This window comes from Entelurus aequoreus, linkage group LG15 (genome assembly GCF_033978785.1).
Source record: "Entelurus aequoreus isolate RoL-2023_Sb linkage group LG15, RoL_Eaeq_v1.1, whole genome shotgun sequence".
Classification (NCBI taxonomy): domain Eukaryota; kingdom Metazoa; phylum Chordata; class Actinopteri; order Syngnathiformes; family Syngnathidae; genus Entelurus; species Entelurus aequoreus.
In genome coordinates, this window is record NC_084745.1 from 58,187,934 (window position 1) to 58,212,027 (window position 24,094).

At 45.0% G+C, this 24,094-nt stretch overlaps 1 protein-coding gene across 1 annotated transcript; it reads right to left on the reverse strand.

Annotated features, from left to right (window-relative positions):
• Positions 1 to 23,271, reverse strand: LOC133630308 (basic helix-loop-helix domain-containing protein USF3). The gene is given in 8 exon segments (XM_062021868.1): positions 1 to 1,881; positions 6,850 to 9,236; positions 9,239 to 11,200; positions 12,333 to 12,429; positions 12,506 to 12,588; positions 16,669 to 16,700; positions 16,767 to 16,876; positions 23,071 to 23,271. Coding segments are annotated over 7 exon segments (6,378 nt in total). The 5' UTR covers positions 16,811 to 16,876; positions 23,071 to 23,271; the 3' UTR covers positions 1 to 108.
• Between the last annotated feature and the right edge of the window lie 823 nt (positions 23,272 to 24,094).

Sequence of the window (24,094 nt, forward strand, 5' to 3'; positions counted from 1 at the left end):
CTTATAAACTTTATTCATCATTTGGTATTTACAAATAGACAATCTAAACTCTGATATGAAAGGTGAGTATTTACAAAAGCCATATAAGTTAAAAAGGTTTGTCCCCCTTCAGACCGCCGAGCTGCCGTCGTGTCCCAGGATGTGGCTGATGTTGTGGGCGGGCCTGTTGGGTTGCTTGCTGGCGTCGGCCGAGGACGCGTTGGCGAGGGACAGCAGGGGCGACATGGGCATGGCCGAACCGTCCGTGGGCATTCCCGCGGCAATCTCCGGGAAGAGAGAGGTGAGGCTGAAGTTGGAGATGTGAGGCGTGATGCCTGCAGTGTTGGTGATGGGCATGGGGGGCATGTCGGGCAGCAGGGGGAAGCTGGCCTGAGCGAAGCCTACCGGGCGCGGCGGCGACAGGATGGAGCCGAAGCGGTTGTTCAAAGGGGGTGGCGGCGGGGGGGCGCTGGCCTTGTCAGCAGTGGGGCTGGTGAACATTTGGTTGGAGAAGTACTGCAGGGTGACGTCGCCCGGCAAGCTGGGGTGGGCAGCAGGCGAGTAGGACGGGTAGAAGGAGGCTAAGGTGTTCTGGGGGGGCTCCACGGGCAGCAAGGAGGGCGTACGGGAGGTGCTGGGTTGGCTGACGGGGGGGATGAAGGTGGAGTTGGCGTTAATGGGGGGTGGAGGGTTTATGCCACCCTCGGGGATAAAAGGGAAGCCGAAGTTCTGTGTTAGGTGTTGTTCAGGCACAAGGGCGTTGTCGCCAGGTGGCTGAGCGCCGTCCGCCATAAAACGAACAATGGCGCTACGCCTAGCCTCGCCCCCTGATGGGGGCTGAGGCCGGCCAAGCAGCATCCCCCCCGGCAGGTGGGGCTCGGCCTCAAAGGGGTTAGCGGGTCGTAAAGTTCCAGATCTGGGCCGTTCGCCTGGTCTCAGTTTGGTGCCCTGAGTGTCCCGGGCGATGTGGCGTGAATGCTGGCTTACGACCGGGGGCGGCCTCGAGACAGTGGTAGGGCGACCGGGTTCAGAGCTGCTGTGAGGCGTGAGAGGGTGGGCCACACCCACTCGGACGCCCCCGTGCATGTTGGCGTTCACCTGAGAGATATGACCTTTGTTACTCATGGCCGAGGCCTTCTGGCTGGTGGGCACATTGGGACTGGAGCTCTTTGCAGTCTGGATGTCTGCTGATGGGGGGCCACAGGCGTACTCCATGCTGACCGGGGGACAGCACTGCGCCACCCTCTGGTGGTTGCTGTGCTCCAGCATGTGGGGGGAAAGGAGGCTCTGCATGAAGGTCTGGTGACACGCTTCCCCTTGTGACCCCTGAGAGCCAAGTTGGATGCCAGCATAGCGGTTTCTACTGTCTGCCGGGGGGCCGACACCCATTCTGAAGGTCCCTTGCTGTTGGCCCGGAGGTCCCCGCTGGGACGGGAGTCCCGGCTTAGGGGCCATGTCGCCGCTGCGTGAAACCTGCGCCTCGAATCCGGTCAGTTGGTGTCCTCCTGCCGCCATGGCCTTGAAGGGGGGGCACTCTGAGACCCTCTGGATGTCAGCTGGGTGCTGCTCCGACGGGAGGCGGTTCTGGGGGTTGTGTGCCATGTTGGCTTTGGCCCGCGTAGTGGTGTTCATGTACGTTCGCAGGTCAGGCTGGTCCTGGGTGGCAGCACGGCCCGACTGCAGGTGCAGCGCCAAACGCTGCTGCTGGTCGCCGCTCGTCGGGCTTTTCCCGATGAGTGCCTCGGCGGAGTAGCTGGACACGCGGTGGCGCTCCTGGCGGGATGGAACGCAGGACAGCTCGGATGGACGGGAGACGGGGTTGCTAGGAGACGAGATGAGCTGCTGCTGCTCCAGAGTCCGAGAACTCATCATCCGCTGCATGGCGCCGTGATCCTGAGCCGGCTGAGGACAAACAAACGTCACTTGAACACAACGTCTACAAACACAACATTGTGTCTACTTTTACAAACTGCTAGTGCAAATGAAATATATATATTTCCCCTCGGGGATTAATAAAGTACTTATGATTTATACATTTATCCAATCCAATCCACTTTATTTCTATAGCACATTTAAACAACAAAAATGTTTCCAAAGTGCTGCACAAAAATATTAAAAACAAGATTCAAATACTATCTTTAGCTCCACCAATGACTGAATAAAAACTAAATAAATATAAAACCAATATAATAACAAATATGATTAAAAATAATTTTAAAGGGTAAAACCAATGAAAACAATAAATAGAAATAAAAATGTAAAAACACGAGTCACGTAGTGTTAAAAGGCAGAGAATAAGAGGGAGATTTAAAAGAGTCCACTGTGGGAGCATTTGGAACATGGAGGGGCAGAATGTTTCAGAGATTAGCCCTCCCCTGGTTTGAAGTCTGGTCTTGGGCACCACTAACTGGAGCTGGCTCTTGGACCTCAGAGCGCACGCAGGAGTGCACATTTAGATGAGATATAATGACGTGCCAGTCCATGCAAAGCTTTAAGAACCAAACAGCAACATTTTAAAATCAATTGTAAAATGAAGAGGGAGCCAGTGCAAAGTCTCCAGAATTGGGGTTATATGCTGGCCTTTCCTGGCCCTGTTACAAGTCCTGCTGGACTAACTGCAAGCGGGAGAGAGCTTTTAGACTAATGCCAGCATAAAGTGCATTGCAGTAGTCCAAGCCACTTGAAATAAAAGCATGCACCACTTTTTCAAAAAGGTTCAAAGATAAAAACGGTTTTACTTTTGCTAAAAGACGAAGATGATAAAAACAGGATTTAACATTGACGTGTTGGTCAAGTTTAAAATCAGCGTCTATAGTGACGCAAAGGCTGGTGACATCATTTTGCAATGGTCCCAAGTCAGTGAGGGCCGGACCAAAAACTACAATTTCCCTTTTTCCCTCATTCATTATTCAACAATTGTGGGCTAAGCAAGCCTTGACGTGGCATAGACAGTTGAGAAGGGTGTCAGGGGGCCTTTTGAAATGGGCATATACATTTGGCAGTCGTCTGCATAAAAGTGATAAGACACTTCAAAATCTCTCCAAGAGGGAGGAGATCAAGAGCAAACAGGATAGATCCCTGGGGGACACCACAGTAAAGAAGGAGCTCTCTGACAGGTAGGATGTGAAGCACTCCAATGCGGTCTAAAAGAATTGTGTCAAAGGCAGCTGGGAGATCTAAAAGCACTAAAATGGCAGAGCTGCCATAATCAGCCATTAAAAACCTTTAAAAGTGCAGCTTCAGTACTGTGTACAGCAGACTGAAATGGATCTAAAGTGCTATTTTCATCTAAAAAAGGCTGCAGTTGCGCCAAAACACATTTCTCCAAAATGTTTGACACCAAACGTCATTTAGAAATGGGCCGATGATTTGACAAACTTGTAGGATCAAGACCTGTTTTTTTGATGTAAGGCTCAACAACAGCTCCTCTACAAAAAGAGGACACACTGCCAGAAATCAAGCTGCTGTTGATGATGTCCCTCACAGACAAATCAGAAGAGTCCCAGACCTCTTTAAATAAGCTAGGGGGGACTGAGTCTGTAGGACTGAAAATGTGAGCAAATGTGAGGGTCAAAAGTATACATACAGCAATGTTAATATTTGCTTACATGTTCCTTGGCAAGTTGACCTGCAATAAGGCGCTTTTGGTAGCCATCCACAAGCTTCTGCTTGACCACTTGACCACTCCTATTGACAAAATTGGTGCTGTTCCGCTAAATTTGTTGGTTTTCTGACATGGACTTGTTTCTTCAGCATTGTCCACACGTTTAAGTCAGGACTTTTGGAAGGCCATTCTAAAACCTTCATTCTAGCCTGATTTAGCCATTCCTTTACCACTTTTGAGGTGTGTTTGGGGTCATTGTCCTGTTGGAACACCCAACAAGACCCAACCTCCGGGCTGATGATTTGAGCTTGTCCAGAACAATTTGGAGCTAATCCTCCTTTTTCATTGTCCCATTTAAAGCAGCAGTTCCATTGGCAGCAAAACAGGCCCAGAGCATAATACTACCACCACCATGCTTGACGGTAGGTTGGTGTTCCTGGGATTAAAGGCCTCACCCTTTCTCCTCCAAACATATTGCTGGGTATTGTGGCCAAACAGCTCAATTTTTGTTTCATCCCACCATAGAACTTTCCTCCAGAAGGTCTGATCTTTACAGAGAGTAAATGGGACAATGAAAAAGGAGGATTAGCTCCAAATTGTTCTGGACAAGCTCAAATCATCAGCCCGGAGGTTGGGTCTTGTTGGGTGTTCCAACAGGACAATGACCCCAAACACACCTCAAAAGTGGTCAAGGAATGGCTAAATCAGGCTAGAATGAAGGTTTTAGAATGGCCTTCCCAAAGTCCTGACTTAAACGTGTGGACAATGCTGAAGAAACAAGTCCATGTCATAAAAACAACAAATTAAGCTGAACTGCACCAATTTTGTAACGAGTAGTGGTCAAAAATTGAAGCAGAAGCTTGTGGATGGCTACCAAAAGTGCCTTATTGCAGGTAAACTTGCCAAGGAACATGTAAGCAAATATTAACATTGCTGTATGTATACTTTTGACCTAGCACATTTGCTCACATTTTCAGCAGAGCCATAATAAATTCATAAAAGAAGCAAACTTCATGAATGTTTTTTGTGAGCAACAAGTATGTGCTCCAATCACTACATCACAACTAGTATGTGCTCCAATCACTACATCACAACAAGTATGTGCTCCAATCACTACATCACAACAAGTATGTGCTCCAATCACTACATCACAACAAGTATGTGCTCCAATCACTACATCACAACAAGTATGTGCTCCAATCACTACATCACAACAAGTATGTGCTCCAATCACTACATCACAACAAGTATGTGCTCCAATCACTACATCACAACAAGTATGTGCTCCAATCACTACATCACAACAAGTATGTGCTCCAATCACTACATCACAACAAGTATGTGCTCCAATCACTACATCACAACAAGTATGTGCTCCAATCACTACATCACAAATAAATAAGAGTTGTAGAAATGATTGGAAACTCAAGACAGCCATGACATGATGTTCTTTACAAGTGGATGTACACTTTTCACCACCACTGTATATGTATATACAGTATATGTGTGTGTATATATATATATACTGTATATACAGTATATATATATATACAGTATATATATATACTGTATATACAGTATATATATATATATATATATATACCCACACACACACACACGTACACACACATTAATAGTACGTGTAGGTGGGATTGAGGAGGTCTTCAAAGTATTCCTTCCACCGATCCACAACTTCCCCAGTCTAAATCAGCAGCACACCCCCCCCACCATACACGGTGTTGACAGTGCACTGCTTCCCCCTCCTGAGGCAGCGGATGGTGGTCCAGAATCGCTTCGAAGCTGTCCGGAAGTCGTTCTCCAGGGCTTCTCCAAACTCCTCATGTCCGAGTTTTTGCCTCTGCAACCGCCAAAGCCGCACACCTTTTGGCCTGTCGGTACCTGTCCACTGCCTCCAGAGCCCCATGAGCCAAAAGGACCCAACAGGATCCAACAGCATCAGCGGGTTTTGGGATTACCACCACGACAGGCGCCGATCACCTTGCAGTCACAGCTCCGATCGACTGCCTCGACAATAGAGGTACAGAACATGCATGGTCCACTCGGCTCCCTCGTGACATGTTGGAAGGTCTTCCGGAGGTTGAAATTGAAACTCTGATGGGAGACTCTGCCAGTGGTTCCCAGCAGACCCTCACTATGCATTTGGGCCGGCCAGGTCTGTCCAGCATCCTCCACCAACATCGGAGCTGACTCACCACCAGGTGGCGATCAATAGAAAGCTTCCCCCCCTCTCTTCACCCGAGTGACCGCAAATCCGATGATACAACAACAAAGTCGATCATGGAACTGCGGCCGAGGGTGTACTGGTGCCAAGTGCACATATGGACACCCTTATGTTTGAACATGGTGTATGGTATGAACAATCTGAGACGAGCACAAAAGTCCAATAACAAAACAACACTGGTTCTGATCAGGGCGGCTGTCTCTCTTAATCACGCCTCTCCAAGTCTCACTGTCGTTGCCAACTTGAGTGTTGAAGTCCCCCAGTAGAACAAGGGAATCACCTGAGGGAGCACTCCCCAGTACTCCCTCTTAGGCCTTCAAAAAGGGCAGCTACTTTGAGCTGATGTTTGGTGCGTAAGCACAAACTACAGTCAGGACCCATCCCCCCACTCGGAAGTGAAGGGAAGCTACCCTCTCATCAACCGGGTTAAACTCCAACGTACAGGCAGCAAGTATAGCCACCCCGCCTGTCAACGCCAGATTGGAAGAGAGTCCAGAGCCCTTGCTGTGCGTCAAAGTGAGACCAACTTGATCCAGCCAAAACTACTCTACCTCGCGCACCAGCTCAGGCTATTTGTCTGGTTGAGCACAGATGAGTGCCTTCAAGGTGTGCACAGGTTTGTTGATTCTTTTGTGGACTTATAGGATCACTGGCAGCTTTGCTGGAACGTGGCGTTCCATTCATCAAAGCGGAAAGATATTCAATTTTATTTATTTATATTGTAATTTTCAATCATTTCCAGCCAGTTTGAGAAGTTTTTGATTTATTGTCCTACTTGTATGGGGGTCGAATATAAACAATCTTAGTGGTAATCACAGAAAGGGAGTTCATAAATGATTGTCAGCTGAATTAAACTTACTCCATGTGAGCTAAGTTGAGAGGTAATGTGAGCATGCTAGACTATAACTTGTTCCAAAGTTAGCATTAGCAATAGCATTAGCTTTACAGTCTGTCATGTTTACAATGTTTACAGTTTGAGTCATGAAAAGACTTTAGTTGTAGAAAAAAGTAAAAGAAGTCCAACCTTGAGGTGGTCTTGCTGGGCCAAATGGTTGCCGTGGAGGGTTCTGGTTCCAGGAGCCTGGGCGTCGCAACTTTTCTCCTGATGTCTAAAATGTTGAATCTGCTGAAGATGCTGCTGGTGTCTGGAATGAGAGTTCTGCTGCAGTTGTTGATGATGTTGTTGGTGCTGTGCTTGGTGTACTTGGTGCTGCTGAGGATGAGACGCTTGGTGTTGTTGTTGTTGTTGATGTTGTTGTTGTTGAGCATGCTGATGTGCAGCCTGTTGCTGATGTGAGTGCTGCTGCTTCTCCAGGTGATGCTGCTTCTGCTGCATGCCGGCGGGTGAGCCCAGCCCCCGCTTCTTCTGCTGCTGTTCCTGCAGCGCCCTCTGGTGGAGTGAGTGTCGCTGTGTGGGATCGGGCTGAGTCAGGTGGTGTTGGAGGTGATAAAGATGGTGCCTGTGTTGCTCTTGCTGCTGCTTCATGTAGATGTTACCTCCCAGATGCTGTCCAGGCTGGGCTGGTGGATGCTGTGGATGACTTTGGGGCAAATGGAGCACTCCAGGCTGGTTGTGCTCAGGGGGGCTCATAAAGGAGTTTGGCGAGAAGAGCGAGCCTTCGGGATGAATCCTCGCAATGGCTGAAGATGAGGGGGGAAGCTGTCCCACCATCATCTGGCTGTGTTCCGCTGCCTTCACGTCCCTTTGGCCTACAGCAGGTGGTGGCACCGGGCAAAGTTTGGCTCGCTTTCCCGTGTTGAGCATGGCCTCCTCCTGGGCCTGCCGCTTAGAGATGATCTTGACCTGGCGCTCGGCCTGAGCCCTCATTAGAGCCGTTTTCATGGGGGCGTATTCGCTGTGCTGAGACGCACCAGAACTGCTGTTGTGCGAGTTGTTGGAGCCTCGGGACACGTGGACGAAGGCGGCGGTGGCGGATGTGGGTCCTGAGGCCTGCTGGGCTGCCAGACTGGGAGCGGCAAGGTAGGGCTGCTGCGAGGAGCTGGGTCTGATCAGGTTGTTGACACTCAGGCTTGCCACTGGGCCACTCTGAGTCTGGACCTGAGGGACAGACTGAGGCTGTGAGTATGAGATGTGATGAGGCAAGTTCTGAGGATGTCTGCTTGCACTGCTCCCACTGACGGAGACATCTCCAACTTGTCCTCCGGTTGACACTTGAACTGGAACTTTTACGGTGTCCAAAGGTTTGCTAACTTTAGTCTGCTGCACAGTCTTGTCTTTATTAACAGACACTTTTGGAGGCTCCCAAGCCGCAGCAGTGTTGTTGGTTGGTGCGGTGTTGTGTGATGGTGCGGTGTTGTGTGATGGTGCGGTGCTGTGTGATAGTGCGTTGTTGTGTGATGGTGCGGTGTTGTGTGATGGTGCGTTGTTGTTGGATGGTGCGGAGTTGTGGGATGGGACGGAGTTGTGGGATGGTGCGGAGTCGTGGGATGGTGCGGAGTCGTGGGATGGTGCGGCGTCGTGGGATGGTGCGGCGTCTTGAGATGGTGCGGCGTCGTCGGATTGTGCGGTGGTGCCGCTTGGTGCGGAGGTGTCGCTTGGTGCGGTGGTGTCACTTGGTGCGGTGTTGTTGGTTGGTGTTGCATCGCTCCCGGTGCAGCTTCCAGTCCTCCTCCCAGGACTATCCTGCTCCAACATGGCCAGGGCTAACATCTCAGCCTGCTCTGAAGTGAACGTGAAGGTGCCGAAGGTAGCGGAAGAGGCACTTATACTGTGAGCCTGAGGGAGCATGGAGGCCACAGAGAAGCCTCGAACTCCCTCTGCCACTGACGACATGGGGGAGTCTGTCTGTGTGGGGTGCTCCATTGCTTGGTCGCCCAGATTAGTGTACAACCCATGAGGGAGCGTAAAATCTTTTTTAGATTTTGCGTCAGATAGGGTCTCTGCTTGTGTGATTGCTCGTTCTTCCTGGAGCTGTCTGGGTTTTTCTGGAGAGTCGGGCACTTGGACTTCCGGCTGCTGCTCTCTTGTGGCCGTGAATCCTTTTCTCAACTCTGAACAAATTGTTGGGGCAGTACCGGAGCTGACAGATGAAGACAGGGTGGCGCTTGTGGATGCTGTGGAGGTGGGAACTGGCTTCTTACAAGGCAGAGGCATTGTTGTGGTTCGCTGGGGACAAGAAGCTGAGCTGGTTGGCGTGCTGGGAGCTATGGATGTCGCAACTGTGCCGCAGACTGCAATATGACAAGCGGTGGTAACAACACATCTGCTTTGTTTAGCAGAAGGTGGCGCTGTCTTGCTTTGCGTAGTGTTAGTCACTGACCTAGTTGGCAACTGTTTTACTCTTGAGTCGACAACTTTGCTTCCCACTGAGCTACTGCTGGAAGATGTTTTATCGCTCTCTGAAGGCTTGACTAATGTTGCGCTGACAACTGCTTGCGTCACACTGGTTTTAAACTTTGCGGCTGAGAACTACTGGATGAAAGTGTTAATGTGGCGGTAGCATTTTCTACAGCGTCACTGATGGTGGTGGTGGTGACCATGGAAGAAATGTCTAAGCAAGCCCGGCTGGGCTCATTCTTATTTGATGCTTTGGTCTTTTTACCTGCAGACCGCTGAGCATAAAGAGAAGTCCTGAGCCTCTTTCCTACAGGTTTAGGAGCACTAAGCACTAGACCTTGTTTGATGGTTTTTGCAGGAACTGTCAAAGGAGCAGGCCGCTGCAGGACCACTGTTGATGCAGCAGGTGGAGGCGGGACACTGTTGCTCTGGCTAGTGATGCTAAGTGGAAGGCCCTGAGAGATGCTCTGGTTCAGACTGCTGAGGGCCCCCAAACTCTTAAGCGCAACATTAGTCGTTGGCTCCTCTGTGGTGGTGGGTTGGACCAGTTGGATTGTACTCTGGACACCCTGCGAGGCGCTTTTGTCTGACGTTGTCATGGGCTGCAGAGCGAACACCTGCCCATTCACAGTGATGGTCTGTGGGGTTGCTTGGACTCCTGGACCGGTGAGCGCTTGGCTCACTGGGGGCTGAGCCGGACGTGGGAGGATGTGCACCAGCTGCTTGCCGCTTACATTTTGCACGGTTGATGCCGAGCTGCTGGGTGTGGGTGTTTGAGTTGACACTGCAGGTAAGGAAGCAGGCACCAGGCCCAACTGAGAATTCTGAGGGGCTTGATTGGGGGCCTGGATGATAACAATGTGCTGACATGGCGTTGGCTTGTCTTCTCTTAAGACCGGCTGGCTTGGGCAGGAACTGGCCTGCTGTAAGATGACCACACTGGCATTGTGTGTGTTCTGCGGTGCAGAGACCGCCGCGACGTTAGGGTTGACCTGTAACACCTGCATGGTCTGCAGGAGGGGAAGCACGGTGGCCTGCTGCTGGGGCACCGCAGGCTGAGTTTGAGGGAGGAGGGCAGCAGGAGGGTGTGGAACTAATGAGGGTGGCTGAAGAACAGCAGATTGGGGCTGGGAGACGATAGCGGGGTGAGCTACCATAGCCGGCTGAGGTATGATGGCAGATTGTGGTAGCACGGCGCACTGGGGTTGGGGGGCGAGGAGTGTCTGAGGTTCGGGGGCATGGAGCGTCTGAATGGAAGGTCGTAGCTGGGGCGTTCTTGCTTGAATGTGGCCGCTGTTGGGGGCTTGCTGCACAGGAGGTTGCATGTGTATTTGAATGGGTTGACCAGGAGGAGGACACACTGTCACTTGGTGGACAGACTGGGTTGTGCTGCCAAGACTCTGACAGACAGGCTGCACCGTGTTGCCCGCCATCTGCAGCGTTGTCCACGTAGTTTGCGTGCTACTGGCCGCCCCCGCCCTGAGGAGAGCTTGGCTGTTACGGATGGCGGTATAAGCTATGGTTCTGGTGGTCGTGTCCTGCATGGCGGTTGCCGTGGTGATGGTCTGAACCAGTGTTGTGAAGCTGGAAACAGGTGGGCTTTGAGTGAGGTGTGGGCATGCTGAAGTAGCCATGTTGGTGTGTTGGGGAAGCTGAAGGGTGATGTAGGACACAGACGGTGGCAAAGAGGGGACGACTGGGATCTGCTCCACCACAGCGAGGCCTGTTGTGGACTGGCTGTGTGGGACCATGGAAGCGGTGGAAGAAGCCTCAATGTGCAGCAAGGTTCCATTGACCCTTAACTTTGCGCCGACCTCAGTAGGGGCCTGAAGAATTAACGAGTCAGACTGCTGTTTGCCAGGACTCGCCTCCTTGCCGTCAGAGTAGACCGTTATTCCCTTTGGGGGCTGATAGGTGGGCGTCACTTTGGCCACCTTGGCACAGCTTTGCTTACCCTTCCAATGAAGGGTAAGGTCATCCAGAAGGTTGATGTCATGGGCTTTGAGGAGCTCGATGTAGTGAGCGCTCTCCTTGCGAAGCTCATCCAGTTGACGCCGCAGTCGGCGGATCTCCTCCGCTGTGGAAACAGAGCACAAGCGGAATAATCTATTATGACAAAAATCCTCAAATAGTGTTATGCGTTTTTGGCTGCATTGTCCACTGAAATAAATGACTTAGCTCAAAAAGCTCATTTCATGACCTTTACCGTCGTCGTGTTTCCACCAGGCGGTAGGTATCGTTCAGTACACAAGGCCCTTTTACATTAGCCTCATAGTCTCTTTCCGTCGTGTTCAAATTTTGACATTTGTTCCCCTCTAAAGAGTCACCATCCAGGCCACAAAGCGAGAGAGCTTGCTTAAACATGTAGTTTTCATACAATTTGGAATTATGTACTTCAATGTAGAAATGAAACTGAACCAGGGCTTGTGGCACAATGTAGAAATGAAACAGAACCAGGGCTTGTGGCACAATGTAGAAATGAAACAGAACCAGGGCTTGTGGCACAATGTAGAAATGAAACTGAACCAGGGCCTGTGGCACAATGTAGAAATGAAACTGAACCAAAACATGGCAAAGCAAACTCCTACGTAATGATGTAACTACGTACGTACGTAACACATGCACGCACATTAGCTTTAGGTGTTGTTAGCTGATCATAGCAATTAGGATAGCTAGCATTAGGTGTCATTAAATGCATATTCTATCATAACAACATGTCTGCAAATTGTTCCTTGCTTCTCTTGGACTGCTTTTGTACGTGTGCATGCGCTCCCTTGCGTGTACCTGTTGACAAGACCGGGTGGTATGACCACTGTAAACACCAATCATTTTATTCGGGCCGGCAAAAAAAAATGTATTTCATAAACTTTGTAATTGTGTCAAATATAGACGATTGTTAAACAAATGTGTAACATAAGCTAGCTGGGCATGTTCTTGTTATAGTTTTTGCTTTGAAAACTGTAACTGTAAAGAAGTTCCAAACAGCACCTTTAAACTGAAATGTTGACACTAATTTTAAAAAAAAATAGTCTAAGATTTGTTTCGCCTTTTTAAAACGAATTGAGAAAAATACACCCTCCCCCACGCCAACCTGGGCCACCCACCACCACAAATAGATGTCAGTCCTGTGGGAAACACTGATGAATGTTTTTGTTCTCCAGACAGGCAGTTTGAAGGCCTGATGCCGGTCGATCAAGTTAGGACTTTACCTTGGACTTTGTCGCCGCCCTCCAGCAGCATGGCATCATTCTGTTTCTTCAGCTCGGTGATGTAGCGAAAGGCCTGGTCCAGGATCATGTTCTTACTCTGCAAAGTCAAACAGATGGACGGGTTTTACCAGAGAGTGGTGAGTGACATGGTCTCCTTTCCAAATGCATCCTACCTGTCGGAGTGCTTGCGAACAGGGCAGAAGGTTACCAATGCGGTTAATTCCAGCATTTATCTTCTCTTTTCTGTGCCTCTCAACTACAAAGGACAACATACTTATGTCATTAGGGCGCCAACCATTCCTTCTGACACCCATTCCATTCTCAAATGCTGGTTGCCATACCATTCAGGGACCATGTTGTTTTTACAATACCATCCCAGCAATTTGTTCCTGTTCGCGGACCATTCTGCCCTCCTGGCCTCGGACAGGGACAAATTGAAGGTTGAAAGTGCACTCAGCACCCAATTAAGTCATCTCTGTCTCTGGCTTTCCCATAACAAACTGTCACCACACCTGGGTAAAACAGAGTCCATCCTATTTGGGTCCAGGCACAACCTAGGTAAAGCCCCGTGCTTTACGATTAAGGTAACACAATAGCCACAACACAACAACATAAAGCCATAACACAACAACTATACGCCAAAACACAACAACATAAAGCCACAACACAACAACTATAAGCCAAAATACAACAACATAAAGCCACAACACAACAATATAAAGTCACAACAACTATAAGCCAAAACACAACAATACAAAGCCACAGCACAACAACTATAAGCCAAAACACAACAATACAAAGCCACAACACAACAACTATGAGCCAAAACACAACAATAGAAAGACAGAAGACAACTATAAGCCAAAACACAACAAAACAAAGCCACAACACAACAACTATAAGCCAAAACACAACAATAGAAAGACAGAAGACAACTATAAGCCAAAACACAACAATATAAAGCCACAATACAACAATATAAAGCCACAACACAACAACATAAAGCCACAACACAACAAAATAGAGTCACAACATAACAAGTATAAGCCAAAACACAACACTATAAGCCAAAATACAACAATACAAAGACAGAAGACAACTATAAGCCAAAACACAACGATACAAAGCCACAACACAACAACTATAAGCCAAAACACAACAATACAAAGACAAAAGACAACTATAAGCCAAAATACAACAATATAAAGCCACAACACAACAACTATGAGCCAAAACACAACGATACAAAGCCACAACACAACAACTATAAGCCAAAACACAACAATACAAAGAAAGAACAGAAGTGACAGATGACAAGTTTGAGAGACAGAAAGTTGAAAAGTGTGTAATGAAGGAAGTTGTAAAAGTAAGTGAAGTGTGACAACATCAATATTTTCAATAAGACTAATTTACAAGGTTCAGGAAGTGGGTCCGTCACCCTAACTTGCTCCACTGTCACTTCCTTTGTGGCTTAAAGTTGTGTTGTGGCTTTTGCAATGGTGCTGTAGCTGGAAGTTGTTGTGTTGTCATTGATATTGTTGTGTTTGTATTTGTTGTGAGCGTAGCTATTCTTCTTGAGATGACGTCACATTAAGTAACGTCCTTGTCATTAAAAGTCTTCAACTTCATAGAAAGTCCGCTGCTCTTTAATCCAAACTTGTCCTTTTTATAGTACCCATAACATGCTTGGATTGCCTTTAAAGAGGACGTTGTTCTAGTACCCATAACATGCTTGGATTGCCTTTAAAGAGGACGTTGTTCTAGTACCCATAACATGCTTGGATTGCCTTTAAAGAGGACGTTGTTCTAGTACCCATAACATGCTTGGATTGCCTTTAAAGCGGACGTTGTTCTAGTACCCATAACATGCTTGGATTGCCTTTAAAGAGGACGTTGTTCTAGTACCCATAACATGCTTGGATTGCCTTTAAAGAGGACGTTGTTCTAGTACCCATAACATGCTTGGATTGCCTTTAAAGAGGACATTGTTCTAGTACCCATAACATGCTTGGATTGCCTTTAAAGAGGACGTTGTTCTAGTACCCATAACATGCTTGGATTGCCTTTAAAGAGGACGTTGTTCTAATACCCATAACATGCTTGGATTGCCTTTAAAGAGGACGTTGTTCTAGTACCCATAACATGCTTGGATTGCCTTTAAAGAGGACGTTGTTCTAGTACCCATAACATGCTTGGATTGCCTTTAAAGAGGACGTTGTTCTAGTACCCATAACATGCTTGGATTGCCTTTAAAGAGGACGTTGTTCTAGTACCCATAACATGCTTGGATTGCCTTTAAAGAGGTCGTTGTTCTAGTACCCATAACATGCTTGGATTGCCTTTAAAGAGGACGTTGTTCTAGTACCCATAACATGCTTGGATTGCCTTTAAAGAGGACGTTGTTCTAGTACCCATAACATGCTTGGATTGCCTTTAAAGAGGACGTTGTTCTAGTACCCATAACATGCTTGGATTGCCTTTAAAGAGGACGTCGTTCTAGTACCCATAACATGCTTGGATTGCCTTTAAAGAGGACGTCGTTCTAGTACCCATAACATGCTTGGATTGCCTTTAAAGAGGACGTCGTTCTAGTACCCATAACATGCTTGGATTGCCTTTAAAGAGGACATTGTTCTAGTACCCATAACATGCTTGGATTGCCTTTAAAGAGGACATTGTTCTAGTACCCATAACATGCTTGGATTGCCTTTAAAGAGGACGTTGTTCTAGTACCCATAACATGCTTGGATTGCCTTTAAAGAGGACGTTGTTCTAGTACCCATAACATGCTTGGATTGCCTTTAAAGAGGACATTGTTCTAGTACCCATAACATGCTTGGATTGCCTTTAAAGAGGACATTGTTCTAGTACCCATAACATGCTTGGATTGCCTTTAAAGAGGACGTTGTTCTAGTACCCATAACATGCTTGGATTGCCTTTAAAGAGGACGTTGTTCTAGTACCCATAACATGCTTGGATTGCCTTTAAAGAGGACGTTGTTCTAGTACCCATAACATGCTTGGATTGCCTTTAAAGAGGACGTTGTTCTAGCACCCATAACATGCTTGGATTGCCTTTAAAGAGGACATTGTTCTAGTACCCATAACATGCTTGGATTGCCTTTAAAGAGGACATTGTTCTAGTACCCATAACATGCTTGGATTGCCTTTAAAGAGGACGTTGTTCTAGTACCCATAACATGCTTGGATTGCCTTTAAAGAGGACGTTGTTCTAGTACCCATAACATGCTTGGATTGCCTTTAAAGAGGACGTTGTTCTAGTACCCATAACATGCTTGGATTGACTTTAAAGAGGACGTTGTTCTAGTACCCATAACATGCTTGGATTGCCTTTAAAGAGGACGTTGTTCTAGCACCCATAACATGCTTGGATTGCCTTTAAAGAGGACATTGTTCTAGTACCCATAACATGCTTGGATTGCCTTTAAAGAGGACATTGTTCTAGTACCCATAACATGCTTGGATTGCCTTTAAAGAGGACGTTGTTCTAGTACCCATAACATGCTTGGATTGTCTTTAAAGAGGACGTTGTTCTAGTACCCATAACATGCTTGGATTGCCTTTAAAGAGGACGTTGTTCTAGTACCCATAACATGCTTGGATTGCCTTTAAAGAGGACATTGTTCTAGTACCCATAACATGCTTGGATTGCCTTTAAAGAGGACATTGTTCTAGTACCCATAACATGCTTGGATTGCCTTTAAAGAGGACGTTGTTCTAGTACCCATAACATGCTTGGATTGCCTTTAAAGAGGACATTGTTCTAGTACCCATAACATGCTTGGATTGCCTTTAAAGAGGACGTTGTTCTAGTACCCATAACATGCTTGGATTGCCTTTAAAGAGGACATTGTTCTAGTACCCATAACATGCTTGGATTGCCTTTAAAGAGGACGTTGTTCTAGTACCCATAACATGCTTGGATTGCCTTTAAAGAGGACGTTGTTCTAGTACCCATAACATGCTTGGATTGCCTTTAAAGAGGACATTGTTCTAGTACCCATAACATGCTTGGATTGCCTTTAAAGAGGACATTGTTCTAGTACCCATAACATGCTTGGATTGCCTTTAAAGAGGACATTGTTCTAGTACCCATAACATGCTTGGATTGCCTTTAAAGAGGACATTGTTCTAGTACCCATAACATGCTTGGATTGCCTTTAAAGAGGACGTTGTTCTAGTACCCATAACATGCTTGGATTGCCTTTAAAGAGGACATTGTTCTAGTACCCATAACATGCTTGGATTGCCTTTAAAAGGACCTCCCGGAAGGCAAAGATGGCGAGCACAGATGGAATGGAAGGACACATCTTACCTGCATTGTGGGACTCTTTGTTCTTCTTCTTCCTGCAAAAGGTTTGGAGAAGTGAGACATCAAAGATCCTTCAGCAGAAATGTCCGTTCAGTTCTCACTTTGGTTTGCGTCCACTTGAGTCACTTTCAGTCATCTCTGGCATCCTGTCCTACACCTGGTGACCTCACATCCTTCACCAGGTGGACCTCACATCCTTCCTCTGCCCCTCCTGAAACACAACGTGCACAACTCACACCTGGACATGGACAACTCACACCTGGACATGGACAACTCACACCTGGACATGGACAACTCACACCTGGACATGGACAACTCACACCTGGACATGGACAACTCACACCTGGACATGGACAACTCACACCTGGACATGGACAACTCACACCTGGACATGGACAACTCACACCTGGACATGGACAACTCACACCTGGACATGGACAACTCACACCTGGACATGGACAACTCACACCTGGACATGGACAACTCACACCTGGACATGGACAACTCACACCTGGACATGGACAACTCACACCTGGACACTGCTTTAGCGCTCTCACAGAATGACAATATTTGTGTCATTAAAAGACATTTCTCAGGGTGGCATATAAAGACAATAGTCGTGTAGTTAAAAGACATTTGGTGGCATATAAAGACAATAGTCGTGTAGTTAAAAGACATTTGGTGGCATATAAAGACAATAGTCGTGTAGTTAAAAGACATTTGGTGGCATATAAAGACAATAGTCGTGTAGTTAAAAGACATTTGGTGGCATAGAAAGACAATAGTCGTGTAGTTAAAAGACATTTGGTGGCATAGAAAGACAATAGTCGTGTAGTTAAAAGACATTTGGTGGCATATAAAGACAATAGTCGTGTAGTTAAAAGACATTTGGTGGCATAGAAAGACAATAGTCGTGTAGTTAAAAGACATTTGGTGGCATAGAAAGACAATAGTCGTGTAGTTAAAAGACATTTGGTGGCATATAAAGACAATAGTCGTGTAGTTAAAAGACATTTGGTGGCATAGAAAGACAATAGTCGTGTAGTTAAAAGACATTTGGTGGCATATAAAGACAATAGTCGTGTAGTTAAAAGACATTTGGTGGCATATAAAGACAATAGTCGTGTAGTTAAAAGACATTTGGTGGCATATAAAGACAATAGTCGTGTAGTTAAAAGACATTTGGTGGCATATAAAGACAATAGTCGTGTAGTTAAAAGACATTTGGTGGCATAGAAAGACAATAGTCGTGTAGTTAAAAGACATTTGGTGGCATAGAAAGACAATAGTCGTGTAGTTAAAAGACATTTGGTGGCATATAAAGACAATAGTCGTGTAGTTAAAAGACATTTGGTGGCATATAAAGACAATAGTCGTGTAGTTAAAAGACATTTGGTGGCATAGAAAGACAATAGTCGTGTAGTTAAAAGACATTTGGTGGCATATAAAGACAATAGTCGTGTAGTTAAAAGACATTTGGTGGCATATAAAGACAATAGTCGTGTAGTTAAAAGACATTTGGTGGCATATAAAGACAATAGTCGTGTAGTTAAAAGACATTTGGTGGCATAGAAAGACAATAGTCGTGTAGTTAAAAGACATTTGGTGGCATAGAAAGACAATAGTCGTGTAGTTAAAAGACATTTGGTGGCATAGAAAGACAATAGTCGTGTAGTTAAAAGACATTTGGTGGCATAGAAAGACAATAGTCGTGTAGTTAAGACATTTGGTGGCATAGAAAGACAATAGTCGTGTAGTTAAAAGACATTTGGTGGCATATAAAGACAATAGTTGTGTAGTTAAAAGACATTTGGTGGCATATAAAGACAATAGTCGTGTAGTTAAAAGACATTTGGTGGCATATAAAGACAATAGTCGTGTAGTTAAAAGACATTTGGTGGCATAGAAAGACAATAGTCGTGTAGTTAAAAGACATTTGGTGGCATAGAAAGACAATAGTCGTGTAGTTAAAAGACATTTGGTGGCATATAAAGACAATAGTCGTGTAGTTAAAAGACATTTGGTGGCATAGAAAGACAATAGTCGTGTAGTTAAAAGACATTTGGTGGCATATAAAGACAATAGTCGTGTAGTTAAAAGACATTTGGTGGCATATAAAGACAATAGTCGTGTAGTTAAAAGACATTTGGTGGCATAGAAAGACAATAGTCGTGTAGTTAAAAGACATTTGGTGGCATATAAAGACAATAGTCGTGTAGTTAAAAGACATTTGGTGGCATATAAAGACAATAGTCGTGTAGTTAAAAGACATTTGGTGGCATAGAAAGACAATAGTCGTGTAGTTAAAAGACATTTGGTGGCATATAAAGACAATAGTCGTGTAGTTAAAAGACATTTGGTGGCATATAAAGACAATAGTCGTGTAGTTAAAAGACATTTGGTGGCATAGAAAGACAATAGTCGTGTAGTTAAAAGACATTTGGTGGCATAGAAAGACAATAGTCGTGTAGTTAAAAGACATTTGGTGGCATATAAAGACAATAGTCGTGTAGTTAAAAGACATTTGGTGGCATATAAAGACAATAGTCGTGTAGTTAAAAGACATTTGGTGGCATAGAAAGACAATAGTCGTGTAGTTAAAAGACATTTGGTGGCATATAAAGACAATAGTCGTGTAGTTAAAAGACATTTGGTGGCATAGAAAGACAATAGTCGTGTAGTTAAAAGACATTTGGTGGCATATAAAGACAATAGTCGTGTAGTTAAAAGACATTTGGTGGCATATAAAGACAATAGTCGTGTAGTTAAAAGACATTTGGTGGCATAGAAAGACAATAGTCGTGTAGTTAAAAGACATTTGGTGGCATATAAAGACAATAGTCGTGTAGTTAAAAGACATTTGGTGGCATATAAAGACAATAGTCGTGTAGTTAAAAGACATTTGGTGGCATAGAAAGACAATAGTCGTGTAGTTAAAAGACATTTGGTGGCATATAAAGACAATAGTCGTGTAGTTAAAAGACATTTGGTGGCATAGAAAGACAATAGTCGTGTAGTTAAAAGACATTTGGTGGCATATAAAGACAATAGTCGTGTAGTTAAAAGACATTTGGTGGCATATAAAGACAATAGTCGTGTAGTTAAAAGACATTTGGTGGCATAGAAAGACAATAGTCGTGTAGTTAAAAGACATTTGGTGGCATAGAAAGACAATAGTCGTGTAGTTAAAAGACATTTGGTGGCATATAAAGACAATAGTCGTGTAGTTAAAAGACATTTGGTGGCATATAAAGACAATAGTCGTGTAGTTAAAAGACATTTGGTGGCATATAAAGACAATAGTCGTGTAGTTAAAAGACATTTGGTGGCATATAAAGACAATAGTCGTGTAGTTAAAAGACATTTGGTGGCATAGAAAGACAATAGTCGTGTAGTTAAAAGACATTTGGTGGCATATAAAGACAATAGTCGTGTAGTTAAAAGACATTTGGTGGCATATAAAGACAATAGTCGTGTAGTTAAAAGACATTTGGTGGCATAGAAAGACAATAGTCGTGTAGTTAAAAGACATTTGGTGGCATATAAAGACAATAGTCGTGTAGTTAAAAGACATTTGGTGGCATATAAAGACAATAGTCGTGTAGTTAAAAGACATTTGGTGGCATATAAAGACAATAGTCGTGTAGTTAAAAGACATTTGGTGGCATAGAAAGACAATAGTCGTGTAGTTAAAAGACATTTGGTGGCATATAAAGACAATAGTCGTGTAGTTAAAAGACATTTGGTGGCATAGAAAGACAATAGTCGTGTAGTTAAAAGACATTTGGTGGCATATAAAGACAATAGTCGTGTAGTTAAAAGACATTTGGTGGCATATAAAGACAATAGTCGTGTAGTTAAAAGACATTTGGTGGCATAGAAAGACAATAGTCGTGTAGTTAAAAGACATTTGGTGGCATAGAAAGACAATAGTCGTGTAGTTAAAAGACATTTGGTGGCATATAAAGACAATAGTCGTGTAGTTAAAAGACATTTGGTGGCATATAAAGACAATAGTCGTGTAGTTAAAAGACATTTGGTGGCATATAAAGACAATAGTCGTGTAGTTAAAAGACATTTGGTGGCATATAAAGACAATAGTCGTGTAGTTAAAAGACATTTGGTGGCATAGAAAGACAATAGTCGTGTAGTTAAAAGACATTTGGTGGCATATAAAGACAATAGTCGTGTAGTTAAAAGACATTTGGTGGCATATAAAGACAATAGTCGTGTAGTTAAAAGACATTTGGTGGCATAGAAAGACAATAGTCGTGTAGTTAAAAGACATTTGGTGGCATATAAAGACAATAGTCGTGTAGTTAAAAGACATTTGGTGGCATAGAAAGACAATAGTCGTGTAGTTAAAAGACATTTGGTGGCATATAAAGACAATAGTCGTGTAGTTAAAAGACATTTGGTGGCATAGAAAGACAATAGTCGTGTAGTTAAAAGACATTTGGTGGCATAGAAAGACAATAGTCGTGTAGTTAAAAGACATTTGGTGGCATATAAAGACAATAGTCGTGTAGTTAAAAGACATTTGGTGGCATAGAAAGACAATAGTCGTGTAGTTAAAAGACATTTGGTGGCATATAAAGACAATAGTCGTGTAGTTAAAAGACATTTGGTGGCATATAAAGACAATAGTCGTGTAGTTAAAAGACATTTGGTGGCATAGAAAGACAATAGTCGTGTAGTTAAAAGACATTTGGTGGCATATAAAGACAATAGTCGTGTAGTTAAAAGACATTTGGTGGCATATAAAGACAATAGTCGTGTAGTTAAAAGACATTTGGTGGCATAGAAAGACAATAGTCGTGTAGTTAAAAGACATTTGGTGGCATAGAAAGACAATAGTCGTGTAGTTAAAAGACATTTGGTGGCATAGAAAGACAATAGTCGTGTAGTTAAAAGACATTTGGTGGCATAGAAAGACAATAGTCGTGTAGTTAAAAGACATTTGGTGGCATAGAAAGACAATAGTCGTGTAGTTAAAAGACATTTGGTGGCATATAAAGACAATAGTCGTGTAGTTAAAAGACATTTGGTGGCATATAAAGACAATAGTCGTGTAGTTAAAAGACATTTGGTGGCATATAAAGACAATAGTCGTGTAGTTAAAAGACATTTGGTGGCATAGAAAGACAATAGTCGTGTAGTTAAAAGACATTTGGTGGCATAGAAAGACAATAGTCGTGTAGTTAAAAGACATTTGGTGGCATATAAAGACAATAGTCGTGTAGTTAAAAGACATTTGGTGGCATAGAAAGACAATAGTCGTGTAGTTAAAAGACATTTGGTGGCATATAAAGACAATAGTCGTGTAGTTAAAAGACATTTGGTGGCATATAAAGACAATAGTCGTGTAGTTAAAAGACATTTGGTGGCATAGAAAGACAATAGTCGTGTAGTTAAAAGACATTTGGTGGCATAGAAAGACAATAGTCGTGTAGTTAAAAGACATTTGGTGGCATAGAAAGACAATAGTCGTGTAGTTAAAAGACATTTGGTGGCATAGAAAGACAATAGTCGTGTAGTTAAAAGACATTTGGTGGCATAGAAAGACAATAGTCGTGTAGTTAAAAGACATTTGGTGGCATATAAAGACAATAGTCGTGTAGTTAAAAGACATTTGGTGGCATATAAAGACAATAGTCGTGTAGTTAAAAGACATTTGGTGGCATATAAAGACAATAGTCGTGTAGTTAAAAGACATTTGGTGGCATAGAAAGACAATAGTCGTGTAGTTAAAAGACATTTGGTGGCATAGAAAGACAATAGTCGTGTAGTTAAAAGACATTTGGTGGCATAGAAAGACAATAGTCGTGTAGTTAAAAGACATTTGGTGGCATAGAAAGACAATAGTCGTGTAGTTAAAAGACATTTGGTGGCATAGAAAGACAATAGTCGTGTAGTTAAAAGACATTTGGTGGCATAGAAAGACAATAGTCGTGTAGTTAAAAGACATTTGGTGGCATAGAAAGACAATAGTCGTGTAGTTAAAAGACATTTGGTGGCATAGAAAGACAATAGTCGTGTAGTTAAAAGACATTTGGTGGCATAGAAAGACAATAGTCGTGTAGTTAAAAGACAACAGTCTTAGCAATCTGAAGTCATTTACAAACATGTGCAGCCTGGACATAAGACAAACGTCAAGTAACGCAGTCTGGAGATGGTATTTGTGGTGTAATATAAATATATTTGTGGTGTAATATATATATATTTGTGGTGTAATATAAATTATCCACACACTTGTTACGTCGTTTAATCCAAGAAAAAGTAGCACTCTTTGCTTATCCGGCTAGCTAGCTTAGCTTAGCTGACTTTAAAGGCATGATTTGGAAGAGAAATTGAGCAGCGTTTCAGCTAAGAAAGCGTGATGAAAGCATGCGAATGGCCACTAACCTGTGCTGTGTTGTGGACATGTTACAAGAAGTCTGTTGTGGACATGTTACAAGAAGTCTGTCTGCTCCTCACAATGTTTGCACTCCCACCGATGGCTAGCAGGCTAGCAGGCTAGCTGGCTAGCAGCATAGTCAACATAGCTCAAAACAATCGAGCTGCAAAAAGAGGCGGGCCTACGGAGCTGTCAGCCTATCACATTTCAAAGTCTGGACGACGCAGCCAATCAATGAAGGGCAAGTAGGTTGCGCAGACACTGAAAGCACTCTTGTGTTGGTGAACAACTTCTCAAGCAGAAATGTCCAAAGTGCAATCAGCTCATTTTTAATGGCCATCTATCTATTTTCTATCGTTTGTCCCTCGCGGGGGCAGGGTGCTGGAGCCTATCCCAGCCGCACTCGGGCAGAAGGCGGGGTATACCCTGGACAAGTCACCACCTCATCAACACAGATAGACAACATTCACACCCCAGGAGCATCTCTTTGGAGGTGGGAGGGGCCTATCCCCAGGTGCATCTCATGGGAGGTGGGAGGGGCCTATCCCCAGGTGCATCTCATGGGAGGTGGGAGGGGCCTATCCCCAGGAGCATGTCATGGGAGGTGGGAAGTGCCTATCCCCAGGTGCATGTCATGGGAGGTGGGAGGGGCCTATCCCCAGGTGCATCTCATGGGAGGTGGGAGGGGCCTATCCCCAGGTGCATCTCATGGGAGGTGGGAGGGGCCTATCCCCAGGTGCCTGTCATGGGAGGTGGGAGGGGCCTATCCCCAGGTGCATGTCATGGGAGGTGGGAGGGGCCTATCCCCAGGTGCCTGTCATGGGAGGTGGGAAGGGCCTATCCACAGGTGCCTGTCATGGGAGGTGGGAGGGGCCTATCCCCAGGTGCATGTCATGGGAGGTGGGAGGGGCCTATTCCCAAGTGCATGTCATAGGAGTTGGGAGGGGCCTATCCCCAGGTGCATGTCATGGGAGGTGGGAGGGGCCTATCCCCAGGTGCATGTCATGGGAGGTGGGAGGGGCCTATTCCCAA